The sequence below is a fragment of the Bison bison genome, unplaced genomic scaffold (assembly GCF_000754665.1).
Source record: "Bison bison bison isolate TAMUID 2011002044 unplaced genomic scaffold, Bison_UMD1.0 scf7180017864141, whole genome shotgun sequence".
Lineage (NCBI taxonomy): Eukaryota > Metazoa > Chordata > Mammalia > Artiodactyla > Bovidae > Bison > Bison bison.
The window spans coordinates 3984409-4005422 of NW_011494713.1; the positions used below are offsets into that span (position 1 = coordinate 3984409).

General features: G+C 44.5%; 2 protein-coding genes and 1 non-coding gene across 4 annotated transcripts in view; 1 reads left to right on the plus strand and 2 right to left on the minus strand.

Annotated features, from left to right (window-relative positions):
* Positions 1 to 1741: 1741 nt before the first annotated feature.
* NUDT2 (nudix (nucleoside diphosphate linked moiety X)-type motif 2) lies at positions 1742 to 12667 on the minus strand. Of its 2 annotated transcripts, none has more exons than XM_010840108.1 (3): positions 12529 to 12667; positions 4464 to 4597; positions 1742 to 2353 (listed from the first exon to the last, which is right to left on the minus strand). In XM_010840108.1, the coding sequence occupies exons 2-3, from the start codon at positions 4588 to 4590 to the stop codon at positions 2037 to 2039; spliced, it is 444 nt and encodes a 147-aa protein (XP_010838410.1). In that variant the 5' UTR covers positions 4591 to 4597; positions 12529 to 12667; the 3' UTR covers positions 1742 to 2036. The 2 variants fall into 2 exon arrangements, with proteins under 2 accessions (XP_010838410.1, XP_010838411.1); XM_010840109.1 differs by lacking the exon at positions 12529 to 12667 and adding an exon at positions 10399 to 10920 and having other exon boundaries at positions 1749 to 2353.
* A 169-nt stretch (positions 12668 to 12836) lies between these two features.
* Positions 12837 to 21014, plus strand: part of KIF24 (kinesin family member 24) — a 74239-nt gene continuing 66061 nt past the window's right edge. The window contains exon 1 of the mRNA XM_010840110.1: positions 12837 to 13027. The gene's annotated coding sequence lies outside the window, so the exon portion shown is untranslated. The remainder of the gene's footprint in view (positions 13028 to 21014) is intronic.
* TRNAW-CCA lies at positions 19072 to 19143 on the minus strand. Its single transcript has one exon. It is a non-coding gene; the product is annotated as a tRNA-Trp (tRNA).

Here is a 21014-nt window from a genome sequence, read left to right on the forward strand (position 1 = left end):
CAAAGTGGTGATGACAACAAAGCCCACTCACCTGTTAGATCCCAATCTCAGCTCTGCTCTCACCCTCCCTCATCCACTGCCCATTAACATGCCCCAGTCACACCTGTCAATTCGTCCCACAAAGTGAGCAGCTGAATGCAATTTATTCACCCCCCTTCTCCAAAGTACCTGTGTTTTAATGGAAAACACTGTAAGGCCTAGAAGAATGACTCCAAAGCTACACAAGATATTCTAAAATAAGAGTCCCCTAGGGCACCTAATTCTCGAAGGACCTCACATATAGACAATTGCCAGGGCCATCTACCTCCTTAAGCCTCAATATTCCCAGCTTAAAAAAAAAAAAATGAGCAGCAGAATCAGGTCATTTTCCAGGTCCCTTCGAACTCTGGTGTACAAGTGCTGAGCATTTTGAGATTCCACAGACTCCCTCAGACTCCCATGCTGAGAGCACAGGGCTGGCCAGCCCTCATTAGGAGGCAGCCAGTCTGTGGTTTGGCACCACTGCCCAGCAGGCATTTATTAAATCAGTAGGATGTGGTCCCTGCTGGCCTGGAAAGAGAACACTAAGCTCAAAAAACTTCCTGCAGCAGGCCTCCTTCAGGGAGTGCCGCTCAGAGGGGTGAGGAACAAAACCGTTCAGGCCCCTGGCAGGGCTCCAAGATCCTGTTCACTAGTACTTCTGCCCTGTCTGCACGGAGAAACGGTGACTGAAAACATCTGGAAGCCTGTCAGAGACCCAGGCGACTTCTCTATTTCGTCTGGGGGTGCCTGTTCTTGACCCTGGTAATCCAGGTTGACCTTTGCCAATGCCCCTTCCCAGCCAATCTTCCGCACTTCATTGGGCAACAACTCCCTAATGAAATCCACATGAACCCAGCTGCTAACAGCTCCTGGAAGGGCTGTAGGATCTAACACCTTCCCTGCGTTCTGTGATCCCTAGTAGCAAGGGGAAAGAGGGCCAGGGCCTACCTCTTGCGCCTCTGGATCTTCCAGCAGAGTTGTGGAGAAAGGGAGTAGGTAGGAAGAGAGGAACGCCAACAAGCAAGGCCTGCTAAAGGTGAAGGCCACAGCAGGCGAGGATGGCACAGGGGAATGACAGGGCTGCAGGTGACCCAGCAGAGGCCCCAGGCTCAGGCCTGCTCCTCGCCAGTGACCTCAGTCACACTGACACCACACTGACTGTGGGAGTCAGGACTGGGCTGGGAGGCTGGAGTGTGTGTGTCATTGACCTGGTGGCCCAGGGCTGCCTGACACTCCTGTCCCTGTTGTGTCTGGGTCTCTATTTTAGGAAATACTGAGCACCTGCAACATGTGTCCCTGGTGCCAGGAAAAGATACATTAGTGAGTAGAATCGTACTCCGTTATCTGCGGAGGACTGGGGGACCCGCTGTGGATACCAAACTCCGCAGATGATCGAGTCCCACTGTGGGTCCTCAGCATCTGTGGATATGGCGGGCAGACCCAATTCCTACGCTCCAGTCCCACTCACTTATTTGTCCGTTCTGATAAAAGCCACAACAAATCGGGCACGTTGGTGGGGTGGGGTGAGAGTGCTCGGAGGTCCAGGGACAGAAGAGCTGCCCTGGTCATGTTGGGTCTCCCTGATTCCTCAGCTTTTCTGGGGTACAGTGGTTGGTCCCAGGGTTCCCTCCAGCTAAGGCTGGAGCCCTGATCCACTCTAGTTTTTCTCCACCGCACCCCTATGCCCCGGGCAAGAGTCCATGAAATAAATACAGGCAGGTTAGAGGGAGAGAGAAGCTGCTTGAAGTTTATTCATAAACTTTATTCATAAAGTATAAGGAGGTACTCACTGGACCTGGGCGTTTTTTTTTTTTTAAACTCCTCCTTTCCCTTCCTTTCCACCTAGCTGAGATTCTTGCTTGCTCTCCTCTGAGAGTCCTCAGCTGATTTTACTAGCCTCTCTGCTCTCTGCTATAATGAGCCAAAGACCAAGGAAGTGAAGTGAAGTGAAGGCAGTTCATCTCAGAAGGCCCTGAAAGGATCCTACTGAGGCAAAAGGCCCGACTCTGGTCAGTTCAGGTCGCTGTGGAGCAGAGAAACTGGTGTCCTTCTTGGAGTGCAGCCTTCATCTCCTCAAACTGAGCCAACTGGCAGGCATCCTCCAGCTCCAGCCAGCGGTAGGCTTGGTGCTCGCGGGAGAGGCGGACCTCCACATCGCAGTCCTTTACCTCCGCCAGCCAGTAGATGACGATTTTAGGCTTCGCTCTGGCTACGTAACTGAGCTCCCTTCTGAAGCCCTCAATGATGGTCAGCTGGCCTGCTTCTATGCCTGCTTCCTCCTGGGTCTCCCGAAGGGCTGTTTCCAAGTCACTTTCTCCTGGTTCCACATGGCCTGGTGAGGAAAAAAGAAGAGGAAGCAAATATAATCGTCAACAAAGCTAGATTTTCCAGATCAGATGATTTAAAGCTGGGTCTGTGGTGACTTTTCTAGGTGTTGCTAGGCTTTAGCAATATCCTAAACTGGCAGAGAATAGGGTACAGGACACGTAGGGTCTGGCTCTGTGGTGTCTGGGCAAGCCCCTTCCCCACCCCATCTTTGCTACAGAGAGTGAAACAAACCATATATTTGGCAAGTCTGGTCTAGAATGCTGCTCCTCGATGTGGAAGTTGGCCTCCCCCAGACCTCTGCTCTATTTTTCTCTGGAGCTCTCTTCATCCCATGTTCTCAGGGAAACCCTTCCCTGGGAGACCTTAACATGACCTTCCCAAGGAAGGGTGGTCCTTTCTTGCCAGGTGGGAGCTGGCTGAAGAGGGAGTTCTTCGCTTATAGCCCACAGTGAGGACTTAACACCATCTGCAGTTGGTGCCCGAAGTCCCAGGGCCAATGGTCAGGCTCTAAACCCTATACCAAGGCACCCGCAGCTGTTTCCAAGTAGCTATCAAGGCTCTTCCAAATTGTTTTCATCTTTCTGAGTAAGGCCAGATTCTAGTTTCATAGGGAAAGTCCTGATGGGAACTTAGACTAAGGACAAGCCGAGAGCCAGTTCTAAGAAAATTTGTTGGCAAGGCCCAAACCCAAGCAGACAACTGCCAAGAAACTGTTGTAAGAGAACTTGAAGCTCTGCAGACAGGGAGCAGCCCTCGGCTTTGCCTCAAGGCCCTCCCTGCAAATTCTCAGCTTGCCCAAGGGGGCCAAGAAGGCCTGAGAGGGGTCTGGCAGCTTCGATCAACACATGGCTTTAACAAGTTGCTGGGGGCCTCCTGGTTCGGGAGCTCCTGGGAAGCAGGAATTCTTAGCTGTTCTCTTCTTAGCTCAAAGACAGGGCTATATCCTACTCTCCTCCATCCCGGGGGTCCCCAGAGCAGCACCCCAGTCAGCTGCTGCTGCATAGCTCCCACAGAAAGCAACCAGGAGTCTGGACTTAAAATTCCATTTCTGTCCATGGCTGCTGGGGAATATTCTCTGGAAGCACCTCATATAGCCGTGGACACAAAGCCAGGCAGGTACTGCATCGGGGAAGGCAGGTGGGAGGGATGCTGGTGGGCAGAGAGGTGACGCTGATTCGAGATGCCTGACCTTCCCTCAGAACTGTGTGTGAACCTCTGAGCACACCCCACCCAACAGCATCAATTCAGCATTCTGCCCATCAGTGCTAAGATGGTAACTTCTCCCTCGCCTAAGGCAGGGAAAATTCAGAGATTTCCTTTGAAATCTTTCATCGAGAGGCACCATGCAGTGTGACTCAGGTGATCAGGAGGCAAGTGTGAATATTCCTATTCATAGTATTGGTGACACCTCTTTTTTTTTTTTCACTTTGTTTCTCCTCAGTGGAACTCAAATGTGCCAACTGTTTTTCCTGTTCCTACTTCCTTGTTCTCCAACCCTAAGATGTTAGTCGCTCAGTCGCATCCGACTCTGATGACCCCATGGACTACAGCCCGCCAGGCTTCTCTGTCTATGGAATTCTCCAGGCAAGAATACTAGAGTGGGTAGTCATTCCCTTCTCCAGGGGATTTTCCCAACCCAGGGTTTGAACCCAGGTCTCTCAAACTGCAGGCAGATTCTTTACCATCTGAGCTACCAGAGAAGCCCTCCTCCAACCCTGGAGGAGCCTTGTTCACCTCTCCCCCACCTTACTTTCCCTTAAAGTCTCTGCTCCCTTCTGTCTGGGGGCTGTTCACTCTTAACCTGTAGCCCAGTAATGACCTGGCCCCAGGGTCCCCAGCTGCAGCCCAGTGCCTCTTCTCCTTCCCCACCATTCACTGGAGAGGCTGACGCTCTGGTGACTGATACAAGAAAACCTGGTATTCAGTCAGAGTTCTATTTCGGTTCTCCTGGCCTGGCATGTAGACCTCGTATGCAGGAAGGGCCAAGAGTTTCTGCCCACACACCCACCTCCTGCTACACAATCACTGGGAAGCAAGTGCTGTAGGGTGCCTGGCAGCGTGGATTTCTGAACAGCGCTTGGCATTTCCCCACAGCCCACCCCCTGGCCTCCCACCTTTGGGAGGAGTCCAGTGATGAATGCCATCTGATGCTTGTAGCAGTAGAAACTCAATGGCAGTGTTGTCCACCTTGGGGATGAGGCGTCTTCGAAAGATGATCAAGCCACATGCTCTCAGGGCCATGGTCTATCTGAAGGCATAACAAAGATGTGCCAAGTTACACAAAACAGGAAGATCCATGCTGAGGAGGCCGGAGCGGGGCAGCACTCTGGTGCCGGGGAGTCACACAGACCAGCTAACAGTGACCTCATCACCTACATGCTGAGGACCAATGCGGGGAAGCCAGGAGTCAGAGACAGGCCTTTGTGTCTAACTGCAGCCCCCGGCCTCTAGCTGGTAGTGTGGATCTGTCCCAGTTCTTCCGGGTCTCCCTGCTGGAGCAGGGCCCATGTGTGTATGTAGAGATGGGAGATCCTCAGGTGCAAACTCAGCAAAACTGGAGAGATGCTGGGAATGGGAGAGATGCAGTACAATGTCATCATCAAATCCACAATCCCATTTCCCTCAGCCTCCAGCTTGAGACTCTGGAGCAAAGAGACCCCAAAGTATGGTTTCTTTGTATTTTTTAACTTCTATCATTTATTTATTTTGGGGTATAGTTGATTTACAATGTTGGTTAGTTTCTGCTGTACAGCAGAATGAATCATTATACCTATACCCACTCCATTTTAGATTCTTTCCCATATAGGCCATCACAGAGTATTGATTAGCGTTCTCTGGGAAACAATGTGGTTTCTGATGGCTTAGAAGAGTCACTTAGGAATGGTGGCTTAGTGTTCTAAAAATTTGTTACTGATTTTTTTCAGTCTTTTATGTTTTGGAATGTGATACATTCACATGGTCCAAAATTCAAAATATAAAGGGGCAGCCATGGTAGAAAGTCTCCTTCCCATCCCATCAGAGGCGAACTAGCAGAGTGGTCAAGAGTATGAACCTGGAGTCTGGGTTCAAGTTCGGGCTCTGCCACTCATTCACCATGTGATGAGCTCCGAAAGCTCAGTTTCCTCAGCTTAAGACAGGATAATGATAGCTCTCCTATAAAGGGTTGCTGTGAGGATTACATGACTTAACTTTGTCAAATGGTTTAGAACAGTGCCTGCTGATTAATAAGCACTCAGTAGACTTCAATATGCACAGAAAAATGACTGGAAGAGGATACACATCATTAATACTGTTTTCTGGAGGATGAGATTACGGGGAAACTTTCATTTTCTGCTCCATATATATCTATATTATTTGGAAATTTACAGAGAACATTAACTTTATAATCAGCCATACAATAACAACAGACTTTTTTAGTCTTTTCCATTTAGTCTTCTTTCCACTGCAGGAAAAAATGTCAACAACAAAAGACAGGAGGGACTTCCCTGGTGGTCCAGCCTTTAAGACTCTGAGATTCCACTGCAGGGGGTGTGGAACTAAGATCCTGCATGCCATGCGTGCAGCCAAACACACACACACACAGACACACCAAAAAACAAAAAACATGGAAGATCCTTTCAGTAAGGCTCTGCTAAAGAAAAACTTGTGGCATTTGTTCCTGCAGCAAATATTTATGGAGCACATACTATGCTTGGCCTTTGCCCTCGCATGAATATAGAATATAGTTTATAGTCTAGTAGGAGAGGAAGACTTTAAACAAATAGTTAAGCAAATTTTAAAACATTTGTCAATAAGGTCTGTGTTCCAAAGGGAAAATGTATGATTGGAAACTTGACCTTGCCTGAGGGATCAAGGTATGCTTCCTACACTTGATCTTAGCCAAAAGGCCGAGAAGCAATAAGGAATGCTTCCTGAAAGAAACGTATTTGAGCAGAGAAGTAAAGGATGAGTAAAAGGTAAACCAGCAAGGGAAGGAGGAAAGTGTGTTCCAGGTGGAGGGAACGGCATGGACAAAGGTTCCCAGGTGAGATGGCAGAACTAAAAGAAAACCAGGGGCCTAAAGTGCAGTTGAGGTCTGAGAGACTGGCCCAGGCAGGGAGAGGCCCGAGCTGCAGGGCCTCATCTGCAGGATTCCAGTGCCAGAGAAGAAGCTGGTGCTCCTGGGTGCCACAACTGACGCTGAGAGGAGTGGCTGGAATAGGAGCTGATGATCTCCATGGGCCCCTTGGTGCTGCTCAGTCAAGATGAGCTTCCCTGGTGGTCCAGTGGTTAAGAATCTGCCTTCCAAGGCAGGGTTCAATCCCTGGTTGGGAAACTAAGATCCCATGTGCTATGGGGCAACCAAGTCCATGTGCCATGACCACTAGGCCTGAGCTCTGTGGAGTCTGTGCTCCTTAACAAGAGAACCCCCGCACCACAATGAAGACCCAATGCAGCCAAAATAAATAAGAATTAAAATGTGTTTTTTAAAAAATGAGGTAGAGACAAATGTGCTGCTTGTAAAGATTTTCAGACACACTAAGTAGAAAAAGAGTGGCTCATAACAGTATGTAAAGTGTGGATCCTTCTGAGTTTAAAATTCATATATAAACCAGTATCAGGGCTTTTATTAAATGTGGTGTTCTGCTCCCTGGTCTCCAAGGGAATAAATACATGCTGAGGACTTTATTCTGGAAGCCAGAAGGAACCCTGTCACCAAAGAACTAGTGAAGAAAGATTTCAAATTACTGGTTACAGGTTTAGGTAAGAATAGGTACCTGATCCCAGGCCTTCCCATCGTGATGCTCAGAAAGCATCAGCAAGTTACAGGTGTAGGGTACCTTGCCCCTGCTTCAAGTAGAGTCCCATGAGATGGGTGCTGGGACAAGCTTAGGGATCCAAGGCTAGAGGGCACAGTGCCCTGCCTAGGACAGGAAGCCCCTGGGCATGATTTCACACCACTGCTGTCACCAACACTGCATGAGAAAACAAAGATGCCTCCATGGGGGCCAAGAGAGACAAGCCTGCAGTGGCCATGTGGCACCACTGGGGAGAGGGCAGCAGGCCAGTACTGTCCTATGGGGAGGAGGCTTAGGTTAGTGACAAGGGTGCACCCTAGCAAAACTGTATCTCAATAGATACCTGTATTCAGTGGTGACCACAGCTAACAGCCAGACCAGAAGAGCTAGGATCAAGAGCCAGGTTCAGACAGATGTTCACTTTCTACCTGTGCTCTGTACCCAGAGAGGACAGAAAGGTACCCTGTTCACCCTCCAATCACTTGGCTTGAGCCAGCTGAACTCTACAATTTCTCCTTCCTTCCCCATCCATGCAACTATCTCCTTATCATTTCAGCAACAACTCAGATGTCACCTCTTCTGTGAAGCCTTCTGGCTTCTAATCCCTCCATCTTCTGGGCCTTTAACACGGCCTGAATAATCTACTACTGTCATGTTTGATAAGAGAAACAGAATACTATAAGAATTCAGGGTAGGGAATAGACCTTGTCCAATCAAGAAGTTGACGGAGAAACCCATGTACCTCTGTCACCTCCGCATCTGGTGTTAGGCCTGAAGTCTCTGTAAGCTGGTGATGCCAGCAGTTGGAAAGGAAAGCTGACTGTGAAGTGGAAGACAGCAAGGAAAACTGGAACCTGTGAGAACAAATCGACTTCTGTCCACTATCTCCAAGCTCATTGACTCGGGTGACTTGCAGAAGCTGGAGCCCTTTGCCACAGAGCTGAGCGTACACCCAACCCGGGACTCAGAATGGCTGAAGGAGGCGATGCAGCAGGAGTTGGGGAGCTGCGGGCCTGGGTGCTGTCCTGCACCCTAAAGTGAGCCAGCAGATCAGAGTGTCCAGAGGTATGTCCTGCCACCATGCCCAGGATCCTGCTCTGTTCTTCACAGTGGACTGGCTGCTACTTCACTTCAGCCTTCCAAATCTTGCACAAAATTCTCCTGAGGTCAGCCCTAACCTGGAACTATCCAGGAAGGGACTCCTGGGAAACTCAGTTCCAGCTTAGCTACATGGACATGGTACAAAGCCATCACACGCACGTACACCTAGTGTGGTAAATCTCTGCACCTCTGGCAGGTAAGAGCCAGACTGTGAGCTGTCTCCTGGGACCCCGCACAGCAGCTCTCAACAGATGTTCATCGACTCCACAGAACTGTCTCCCCACCTCCCACTCAAACAAATGCTCAGGTTATATTCTGGGACTTTGGGAAATAGCCCAGTGTTTTCCTGAAGAGTGCCATTTACATAAAAGTCAATGGAGCTATTGTTGGAGGTTTTCTGTTTTTCTGGAGACCATGGAGCTGAAACTGTCCTGGGGTTTTAAAGTATCCAGATTTCTTTCTTCCTCTCTCTCTCTCTCACTCTCTTACAGATACACATACACACACTCACCCGGCACACAAACTCTGAGTGGATTCAAACCTCAGGGGGTTAAAGAACACACCATCTAATATGCAAATATGCCTATAGCCAGATTGTGGAGGTGAGAACTCCAGGCTGACAGCAGGCAATTCACACTTCAGCAAAGTGGCAAAGTGCCTTAGGTGGTTTAAAAAACCCTGAACAAAACCCCCTCAATGTCATCAGAAGGTTCCAGAAGCTAAGGAAAAGCGCTCTTGGCTTTCTCTGTAGATACAATTCCCTCACCGCCTAGGAGGTTGAGGACTTAGGTGCCAAAAAATAATTCACAGGTAAATGTCTATACTGATGTGTTGTGGTCCAATATTTTCATCAAATTAATCAGAGTGCTATTGCAAGCACAGCTCAACCACAGGAGCCGTCACAAATATACCTTTAGAAAGAGCTCTCCAAATCCTCCTGCAACCTGTTCCTCATAGTCTAAAATCCCTCTAGCAGAAACAGTATTTCATCCCACCATGTTATCAATTAAGAATCTACCCCATGCAAGGTTTTTTATCTTTTATAATGCTCAAGACAACTCTTCACAATAAGCATTGTTACCTCCAGTTTAAGATAAGGAAATTCAGATTCAAAATGTTTAAAATACTTCCCCAAACGCATAACTGGTCTGTGAATGCTGAAATTTGAATCTAAGTAAAAGTGAAAAGTGAAAGTATTAGTCACTCAGTGGTATCTGACTCTTTGCAACCTCATGGACTGTAGCCCTCCACGCTCCTCTGTCCACAGAATTCTCCAGGCAAGAATACTGGAGTGGGTACCCATTCCCTTCTCCAGGGGATCTTCCCAACTCAGGGATCTAACTTGGGTCTCTTGCATTGCAGGCAGAATCTTGACCATCAGAGATACCAGGGAATCAAGTCTAACTCCAAAGTTTGTATTTTTTTCCATTATACAACTTTGCTTACCGTGAAAGAGCAGGGCTTAGGGCACAAGTGGCCCTGAGAGAGGATACGAAAATGATTTATTAAATCGCTTCCAGTTCCAAAATTCCCACACTTTGATCTACATTCATATGGAGGATTTTAAAGATGTCTAACTGGAATCCTATTCACAGAAGTTTTAGTTGGAGGCTGACATAGATGAAGATCCTGTTGCCCAAAGACAACCCTGGAGGGGTAAAGTGTAGTCTGATGCCCCTAAACTTTGTCTCTCTGATAAAGGTTTTTTATGCCTCTGCTTTTTTTTTTTTTCTGGGAAGCTGGAGCCTATAACCACACATTCAAAACCATACCCAGTAGCCTGAGGGTTCTCAAGCACCAAGTATTGGGGACAAGCTTGATGCCAGCCTTGGACAAGCACACAAGTAACTAACTTGGGGCACTAGTGTCCAGGAAATTTGCCCAGGCTACTCCACTATGAGGAAGAAGGTCAACTCTGCCTGCCTACAAGCAGCTAGCTATGTGACTGCTCAGCTTCTCTTCACATCCCACATCATAATGGTCTCTTCTCCAATTCTCCTAGTCCCTTCTTCCCTTTAGAAGAAGTGAACAGAAATAAGGCTCCCATCCTTGAATAAAGCAATAACATCAACAAAAAGATAAAACTAAAAAAGAAAGAAAAGAAAAACCCCCAACTACCAGAAACTGATGAGTTGAGACAAAGAAAATGTTCCCTCAACCTCACCTTTACCTGGACATCTGCCACTGTTTCAGAGACTAAGCTGCTGAGTCATCTTGCTATCTTTGCTGTTTGGCTGAGGGAGGAAATGGGAGATTTCACCTGTAATGACATGAATACTGGCTTCAAGGATGAAGTCAAAGTCAGACAAGGTTCGGACAAAAATCATTTCTGGTGAAGGAGAACTGTTAAGTGGCCTATTAGTGCCATCTGCTGTACAATTCTGGAAAGCAAACATGGGGAATTCTAACACTACAGCCTGAAAGGATTCATTCTCTCATCTAATGTCTGTTGAGTGTGTCCCATTCGACAAGCAGTGTGGCAGGACTGAAGAGTAGACAGGAAGCTGAATACTAGTGAAAGTGGAAGATATTTAAACAGACAAGTCACCAGATGTGTTTTGTGCATCACAAAGGTATGTGTGAGATGTAAAGACAGCAAAGAATGATTATCTTTAGGTCAAGGGGTACTCCATAAGGTTTTTAAAGGATGACTAGGAGTTTGCTTGCTTGCTAAGTCGCTTCAGTCGTGTCTGACTTTTTGTGACCCTATGGACTGTAGCTCTCCAGGCTCCTCTGTCCATGGGATTCTGCAGGCAAGAATACTGGAGTGGATTGTTATTTCCTCCTCCAGGGGATCTTCCCAATCCTGGGATTGAACCCCCTTCTCTTATGTCTCCTGCATTGGCAGGAGAGTTCTTTACCATCAGCATCACCTGGAAGGCTTCCCTGGCAGCTCAGACAGTAAAGACTGCTTGTATTCCAAGTATTTTCATCCTTTCTCAATCAAAAACAGAACGCACAACACAGAAAAGTATGGCTGGCTTTGCAGTGAGACTTAGCTCCCTAATTCAACAGCATGTTATTTTGAGCAACACACTTCTCTACGCCTCATTTTCCAAATAAGGAAATACCAACCTACTATTAACAGTTGTTGTAGATTAAAATAAATAATGTATATGTAGGGTCTGACATATCAAAAGTACTAAATATATGTCATACTTAACCCCTGTATAAAACATCATCAGAAAGCTTCTCTGTTATGTTTTAATGGCATGCTCTTAGCTTTCATTAACAGTTGAATAAAAAAATGACTTTTCATATTTTCTGCAAAACTGTCTGTGAACACACTGTTCATCACACCATGTACATCCCTGACAGCCCCACAAGATATTTTAATATAGCTACTAGGAAGAAATTTCACTCTTTTGAAGAATGGATTGTTTCCTTAATCATTATTTATTTAACTGACAAGTTTTGAACTAAATTGGGCACTCAATTACAGTACATCTACTGATTCCATTGGCTAATATATTTTCTTATTTCTAGTATGAAGATAATAGCTACCACTTTCGGAAGAGTTACTACTTGTCAGGCATTTTGCCAAGTGCTTTACCTTCATTATTTCACTTAATTTTCACAACAACCCCATGAGGCATTACTCCCCGTTTTCAGAAGAGGAAAAAGAAAATTACAGCTCAGAGATGAGTCTGGGTAGAGACTCAAAAGCAGATCTGCCCGACCCCTAACATCAGTGCTCTCATCCTGGACTGTACACCAGCTACATTTGGCTATTTGATTGCATTCAACTTATTTAATGTCATTCATATATTTATTTATTTTCCCCCTTAAGAGATATAATAGATACATAAGGTCCAAACTAGGCCCCAAGAAAAAAAGTTTTTAGGTAGTAGGACTCTCCTGTGACTTTCTTTACTTCTGTTGTAACTGTCACGATAGTATCCATTCAATAAAGGAAGTAATTAGAAAATATAAAACCTCTCTTGGAAAGTAGGCAGGGTTTAAATAGTAATAACAAAGTTAAAACTGAGGCCCAAGGAAGGGAAGGTATGGCGCTCGGGTCGCTGGGCCCCACACCCGGTACTCTGGGTTTCCGACGACCTCCCCGATCACCACTCGTCTGGGGACAAACAAGGCTCGCGGGGTCCCCAGAGGGCCCCTGCCTTCTCTCTGCAGCGGCTGGAGTCTGGCCTGCCCGCGCCCCACAGCCAGCTGGAGAAGGGCAAGTCCACTCCTGACCCTACAGCGACCGGAGGTTAGTCAGCTGCAGACTCTCATTGCTCCGAGCCTCAGTTTCTCCGCGGAGAACTAAACCCACTAATCCCTCTGTAAGGCTACTCACCACAAGTAGAAGGAGGCAAAAGGCGGACCTTCGGCGAAAACTGGCAGTCCGTCGACCAATCCCAAGAGCTGGGTTGCGCTTTGGGAGACCAACAGCTCGGGGCGGAAGGATCCTGGACCCGCCTCAAAGGTGCGTTTCTCTCACTTAGAACATCGCGAGATTTTCATTTCAGTGGCCCGATTGGTTGAAGGACGGAAATTGAGAGTTACGCCCACTGTTTCATCGGGCTCCTGATTGGCCTTCTAGAAGAGAAGGCGGTTCATGTCCACGAGTTCCCTCGATGCTCATTGGTGAACGGTGTGGGACTGCCGGAGCGCGGGCGTCGGCGCGGGCGTTCGAACCGGCGCTTGGCGACGTTGCCATGGGGATGAGGCCTGGCCTCAGGCTCCAGCTTGTGACCAGAGAGGGCTCCGGTCGCCCGCCTTGGGGCTCTCTCCTCTCAGCGTTGTCTTCAGTCTTCAGACAAGGTTGACCGAGGAGGAGTTTGGAAGCCTCCGAGGTGAGAAATGCGGAAGAGAATCAAGGCGGGTTGGCCTGGTCGAGAGTCTTAGTGCCTGCCCCCGCCGGAGAGGGTGAGCCGGGCGCCCGCCTAGCGCGTGAAGAGGCAGGCAGTTGTAAAGGAAACCGGGAGTTGACGTCTCCCGGTCGGCCATTCACCCACTCGCCTACTCTACTTCCCCGCTTCTTCTGTGAAACCTTTTCTGAGTCTCATAGCCCTGACTGGAACCTCTCTCAGAGCGCTTCTGTTCTGCCTTGGGTTATTTGTGTACTTCCGGGAACCCGGTTCTTCTCCCTTCTCCCATGTAATTCTGAAGTCTCTGAGGCAAGGCAAGGCAAGCATCTTGCATATTTCACACATAGTAGATTTTTAGGAAATATTTGTTGAGTTGAATTTAAGTCACCACAAATAGATTGAATTTCTCTCTATGCCCTGCCCCGTTTTTCCTCCCATACAGAGATTAATTTTTATAGAACTAGGAGGGCATTCTAATCTCAATGCACAAGGACCTGAAAGTTCACGGTTGATCTTTCCACTCTGTGTGAAATGGAGAGCGTTTTGGTTGTTTACTGGAACTCTTCCTACCTTGTGGCTTTTAGTCTTGGTCTCCCAGTGTTTTTTATTGAACTTTCTGTTAGTGTTGCTTAAAACAAACCATTCTGTTGTTGCTATATGCCAAGAGACATAATCTCAGTTTCTTAGTGACCCACAGCTACTGTCACATTTTCAGTTTGTTTTGGAAAACGTTTTATTTAAATCCTTTTCTCTTTTGTATTTGTACTCTGCTTTTAGTCTCCTTCAGCACATGTAACAGCTGCTCTGGTAGCCTTTCCATTTATCAGGTGTCCCTGATAGAATTGCATTACCAAGACTGTTGTTTCGTTTTTAACTCATAAGACTATGTGTTGCCATTATGCTTTGCTGATTCTTATATCAAAATCATAGCTCAATGCTGACTTTAATAAAAAGATTGAAAAAAGTTAGGTATAGCAGCTCTGTTCTTAATTACTTTCCTATGACAGTTTGAATAAAACCTTGTAGCTAAGTCACAGACCTGTGACATGTAATGGAAGCCCGACTGGGGATTCAGGGTTTGGTCTTGGCTCTAACTCACTCACTATGGTTGGCTTTGCGGGTCATTTAGCTCTTTTAGATTTCTCTTTTTCCATCTGGAAAATCAAAAGGTTAAATTAGATTAGAAGTCCTGTGGCTCTATTATCAATTTAGTCAAGCAGTTGTTGCCAGGTAGATATCACGCACTCAGCCTTCCAGAGACCATACAGCTGGAGGTAATAGCTGCCATTATTGAGCATTTACCATGTGAAAAGCACTGTATCAAGGGCTTTATATAAATATTATATTTTTCTTAGCATAGTACAGTAATGTACTACCCACATACCACTTCGTTAAAAACTTTTGGTTTCTGTTGTAAATGAAAATCTTTAACTATTCATAGTATGGCCTTGGGGCAAACTAGGGTATGGTTCTCTCATCTTCCAATTGAGGAGGAACAGCAGTTTTTTCCTCTGGGCTCCAGTTTTGTTGTTTGTAAAGTGAGTTGAAATATTCTTCTCAGATTTGTTTGCTTTAATTGATAAATTAATCCAGTTTCCTGCACTGGTTCAGCAAACCTATTTATAATTTGTTCAGAGTAGGTCATCAACAGATATTGTTAAATGAGTGATGGATTTCTACTTGTACTTTGAGTGTTGTAATCATTATATACTTCCCAAGATGATGTCTCAAGGACTTTGATGTTTATCATCCTATTAAACAAGAAGACTTTTCCATAAGCATAAACTAATAGGTACCATTCATATTGGAAAAATTCAGTTTTCCACCAGTGTGTCTTTTTTCCCGTGTAGGGAAAAACCACACGTGTCAGGGTTCCCCCTCCCCGCCAAAACAATTCTCCGTGACACCAGCTGGGTGTTCTACAGTTTACCTCAATCCAGCACTGTTTACCTGGAGGTAGTGTCAGATCCTAGAGGTTAAGGGCTTAGTCCCCCAAGACTGCTCCCATACCACTTCAGATACCAGTTACAAGTAGTAAGTCCTCAGATACCCACAACTTCTGTCAGATTTGACTATGAATTGGAGGTTCCCAAGCCCCCTCCTCAGGTTCAATTAATTTGCTACAGCAGCTCCCAGAACTCAGAAAAATGCTGATGTTTACCAGTATATTAAAGGATATGGTAAAGATTCAGATAACAGTCAGATGAAGAGGTAGACAGGACGTGGTCTTGGGAAGGTTTCAAGTGCAGGAGCTTCTGTGCCTGTGGATTTGGGGTATGTCACCCTCTCAGTATGGGTGAAAACACCAACCCAAAAACTCTCTGAACCCTGTACTTTGGGGATTTTCACGGAGGCTTCATCATACAGACATGATCAGTTATTAACTCCATTGCCAGCCCTTCCCCTGTCTCTGGAGACTAGGAGGTAGTGGCTGAAAATTCTAAGCTTCTCTTTGTGGTTTAGTCTTTCCATCTAGGAGCTGACCCAGAGTTGCCACTAAGAGATACTCCTAGTGCTGTTATCACTTGGGAAGTTACAAGGTTTTAGGAGCTCTGTGCCAGGATCTCAAGGCAGAGACCAATGTATATCTTCTATTCTTACTCTTTGTTTGTTTTTATTTTTTTGAGTGCTTATGTTATTTGATTGCTTATTTAGCACTTTATTACATTATCCCAGTTAATCCTCACAAAAGCAAAAATCTCTTCCAAGTCCCTATCATTTTTTGCCTGTTTAGCTGCAGGTGACTAGATGAAAAGGTTTTTCTTACTGTAACCATAGCTTTGTCCATAGCAATTTGTTTGTGTGATAGGACCTTCTTTCATTTTCTTGCTCAGAAGCAGTGAGTCAAGGCACTGCCAACTCTGCTATAGTTTTCCTAAGTAATCAAACTATGCCTGATATAAAAGTTTCTATTACCTGTGACTGCAAATGGTATCAAATGCTTTTTTATAGTTTTAAAAATAGTGTAGGGATATTTATGCATTGAATAATTATTGAATGTTTATTATTCCCAGGACTCTTTAGGTTCTAGGGATAAAAAGATTAATAAGACACATTCCTTGACCACAAAATGATATTCTAGTGAAGGAAATAGGCATACTCATAGATAATTAGAACGTAGCTGCAATAATAGAAATATGCAAAAAGTATGATATGAACATAGAAGGGAAATCCAATCGCATCTGGGGAGACCAGAAAAAACTCATTTGTGTTTTAATCAGTGGGTAAGAGAAAGTTAAAGTGAGGTTCCGTGAGAGTCAGAGGAGGCCATTTAAGAGTACAGTGTGAACAAATGCAGGGATAACAGTCTAAGAAGTTGACGGAACTAAGGAGTGAGGTGGGAGAGGAACGGGCTAGACTGTAGAACTTTGTTGTTGTGTCTGACTCTGCGGTCCCCTGGACTGCTGCACACCAGGCTTCCCTGTCTTGTTCTATCAGCTTGCTCAAACTCATGTCCACTGAGTCAGTGATGCCATCGAACCATTTCATCCTCTGTTGCCCCCTTCTCCATCTGCCCTCAGTCTTTCCCAGCATGAGAAGCTTTGTAGGACATGCTAAGGAACTTGGATTTGGCCTTTAGATAGGTGACAGGATGCCACTGAAAGGTTTTAAATAAGGGAGCAGCATGGTCATAACTGTGCTTTCAAAATAATGATCTGGTTCTCTAGTGCAGTCAGTGGCTTGGAGGGGGCAAAACTGGAGGTGAGGAGGGCAATTAAGAGGCATGTGATGATCTAGGTGAACCACCATCTGAGGCCGAACCATTTCTGTGGTAATAGGAATGAGGATATCTAAGGGGAGATGTGACAGATACTTAGGAGATTAAATTGACTGGACCTTTTGATTAGGTTTGGGATTAAAGGGGAGGGAGTCTAAAGATGCTTCCCAGTTTAGCTCTGAGTGTCTGGATAGACCTTTTGTCACTCACCTCACCCCAGCCCCCACTTCTCCAAGGCACAGAGAAATGGAGGAACAGATGTCGTGGGGAGTTAATAGAGTTCGGTTATTGACGAATAGTTTGGATGTTCACTCTTGAGGACATTTTGATGGTGATACCTGCATATTTTTGCTGCAGGTTGGAGGAAAAGATATCTGTAAGATGGTTAGTTTTATTGTGAGGTGAGATAAAGTTACACTGAAATTCTGAAAGTAGCTGGTTAATAATATTGCACGATATCCAGGCCAAAACAACTAGTAGAGATTTCGCAAACAATGAGGAGCAGTAGTGTGTCTATTGTAGTCTTTTAAATTACCTGCTTATGTTGAGATTTGATTGGTTAGAACTAGTGGTATAGAATTGTGTAGCCAACATACAGGTATCTGCTGACAAAACAAATTCATATAGCTGTTTTTAATAAATTATCTATGCGTTGGTTTCATTTATATAAAGCGAGGTGATGATAATTGCCATCTCTCACAAAAAGTCTTGGAAGATTAATCAGGTAGCATAATTAATTCAGTTCAGTACAATTGCTCAGTTGTGTCCGACTCTTTTGAGACCCCGTGGACTGCAGCATACCAGGCCTCCCTGTCCATCACCAACTCCCGGAGTTTACTCGGACTTATGTCCATTGAGTCAGTGATGCCATCCAGCCATCTCATACTGTCGTCCCCTTCTCCTCCTGCCTTAGTCTTTCCCAGCATCAGATCCCAGTGAATGGAATTGTTTTAGTTGTTCTTTGTTTTCTCAGCATCATTCCTTTAGAAATAATTTCTGGTGCCATTGTGGTAACAGTTCCCAAAAGAGTATAACCCTGAATAAAAGAATCTCTTATCATCTTCATAATTTATAAAAACTGTAATAGTTATTTTTTCTACAACAATATCATTATAGAAAACCATAACTATATATTATATAAAGTTATGTAACAATAAAAATGTAACTATATAGTAATAGCTATTAACCATGTGAGATGTATTTTATGATAAGTGTTTTATAACTGCAAAATGGCAACAAATCTGAAAGTGACCAACATCTACAATTGGATTGTACACGTGTGCTGTTGCTTCAGTGGTGTCCGACTCTATGCAACCCCATTTGTAGCCCACCAGGCTTCTCTGTCCATGGGATTCTCCAGGCTTGAATACTGGAGTGGGTTGCCATGCCCTCCTCCAGGCATCTTCCCAACCCAAAGATCAAATCCATGTTCTTACATCTCCTGCATTGGCAGGTAAGCTTTTTACCACTAGCACCACCACAGTTGGATTAGACCAAGATTTAAAAAATAAAACACCAAGTTTAAACCCAATATTGGTTACCACCTGTTGTGGGGAATTCTTTCAAAATTAAACCTCTATATTTAGAGCAGTACTTGCACTGTTTTAAAATAACTGAGTCCAACAGTTTTGTTATGCTTATTTTTAGGTGATTGCTTCCATGCTTTGCACCAAACTTAGAAATTTTAAAGTGTCATAGTGGGGCTCTTGAATGAAATTGCAGTAATTGCAAAGCATTAGCTACTTAACCATAAACCTTGAAACTTTTTTTTTTCAGTTGCAAAAATAATCTTTCACAAAGTACTTTTGGGTATAACTCATATGATTTGTATCCCAAAATTCACATCTAGCCTTAAGAATTACATTAGGAATCATATTCTTATCCCTTTGCAGCTGTTGTTTTAAGCAGGTGTCTAGTATCCCTTTCTTAAGACCAATGGTCTATAGATAGAACAATATCTGGAGCTTGAAATAACTTAATTCCCTTGTTGGAGGAAGAGTATATACTCTATTATCCACCTTTTAACCTCCCACTGGCGGTATTGAATTCTTGTGTTCTTAATTAGGGATCTTATGCCTATTGTAGGGTACACAAACGTCTTAACGCAGTTTCATGGAGAATATTGGATTTGTATTGTACGCAGTTACTAACAGTACTGTGTGTCTTTGTTTTTTAAGTGAAGTGAAGTGAAGTCGCTCAGTCGTGGCCGACTCTGCGACCTCGTGGACTGTAGCCTACCAGGCTTCTCCATCCATGGGATTCTCCAGGCAAGAATACTGGAGTGGGTTACCATTTCCTTCTCCAGGGGATCTTCCCGACCCAGGGATCGAACCTGGGTCTCCCGCATTGGAGGCAGACGCTTTAACCTCTGAGCCACCAGGGAAAGAAGTGGTCATTATTACCTAGGGCCAGATGGATGGGTGGTTTAGTACTACACATACTAAAAAGACATATACTTAAAGGCTTTGAAACTTTAAATGGGTGAGCTGTATGGTATATGAATTATATCTCAATATAGTTGTTATATAGATATGTATTTTTTAAGTGGCTATTGTCACAATTTAGGGGAACTCAGATAAAGAAATACTTCTTGGCAGTCAGAAGCTATTTTAGTCCTTGTATAATATTTCACATCGCCTCTATATTAATGAGAGCATATAGTATGTTCTTATGCCTGCTGACCTGCCTATGTAGTCCCTTACTTTCAGAATCAGTATATTCATTTAAAACGTATATAACTCAGTAAGTAGAAAGTGGAAAATAGTAAGGTGTTTGAAAAGACCACTGAGGTTTAGCCTATCAAAGCTGTGTGACCTTAGGCAAGTCACTTAATCATTCAGAGCCTCAGATACCACGTAAAATGAAGGTGTTGAAGCAGATCCTAGTTCTCAAACTCTGATGTACACAGGGCTAACCAATTAATGGAAATGAATAAAGTTGGTAGGTATAAAGGAATGGGGAGCAGAGGGACTATGGTGTATAGGGTAGTATATGTCCTTCTAAAAGAGTACAGCCGTTACTTAATTTTAATTGTTCCTGCTTTTTACATATTGCAATTAAAAAAATTTTAAACATTCAAGCCAGACTACAAGGTGTGAGGAAATCCTTCATGGGCCTAGTATTATAGCCCAGTCATGTCCAGCCCTTTGCAACCCCATGGGCTGCAGCACACCAGGCCTCTCTGTCCTTCAACCATCTCCCAAAGTTTGCCCAAGTTCACATCCATTGCATTGGTGATACCGTCTAGCCATCTCATCCTCTGATGCCCTAGATCAGCTATAGACAGGATGATCGCTGTTGACGATTCTTTTTTCCCCGTTTATCTTAATATAAATATTATGTGATACACTCCAAAGGGTATTATGAAGCATATATATGTAAGTTACAAAGCATAATACAAAATGAATAAATACCTAAGACCTAGCAGATAATATCCTGTATTCTCTTCCTGTTCACCATTTTCTTGCTCTTCCATCAGAAATAACCTTTATCCTACATTTTCTATTTTGATGCCTAAATAATGCAGTGGATTTGCTTGCTTTTGAAGCCTTAGGAAAAGGGACATTGTTTTTTGGGATTTGTTTTTTTCCTCATGATGTTTCTGAGATTTGGTAAGTTGTTCAGTATAGTTTGTTCTCTTACCACTACTGTATAATGTTCCATTGTTTGAATATACCCAAGTTTGTTTATCCTCCTGCCAGTGGGCGTTCAGGTTATTTTGTTTTTGGCTTTTGTGAACAGTGCTGCTCTGAACATTTTCTGTGTGTGCCTCGTGAAGCTCCCGTGCATGGGTTTTTCTAAGGATTATACCTAAGAGTTGAGTTGCTTGGTTGTAGGCTGTATAAACACTCAACTTTGTAAGATAACACCACACTGGTTTTCAGTGTTCTTTACCCCCATAATCCTTTGTTCTGAATGTTCTCCATAAATCTCCCTTCTTTAATTTGTTTTCTATTCTGCCACACATTTTTCCCCTTAGTGAAGATAACCTGCCTCACTGCCCCTTATTTTCTCTTTCTGGAAAGCCTTATGTTCTCTGCCGTTTCATTAAAAATGTTTCCTCTAACATAATTGAATCATATTTAGAAGTAAATATTACTCTTTTACAGTTACATTATAAATAACTTCCTAAAAGTGCCCTTAAAAGGCTTTTCCATTCAGAATATTTATTTTAAAATTTAATGGTCTTTTAAAGAACTTTGTAAGTTGTGTTTGTCAGGTTTGATCTAGGATTAATTATATTTAAGTTCTGTT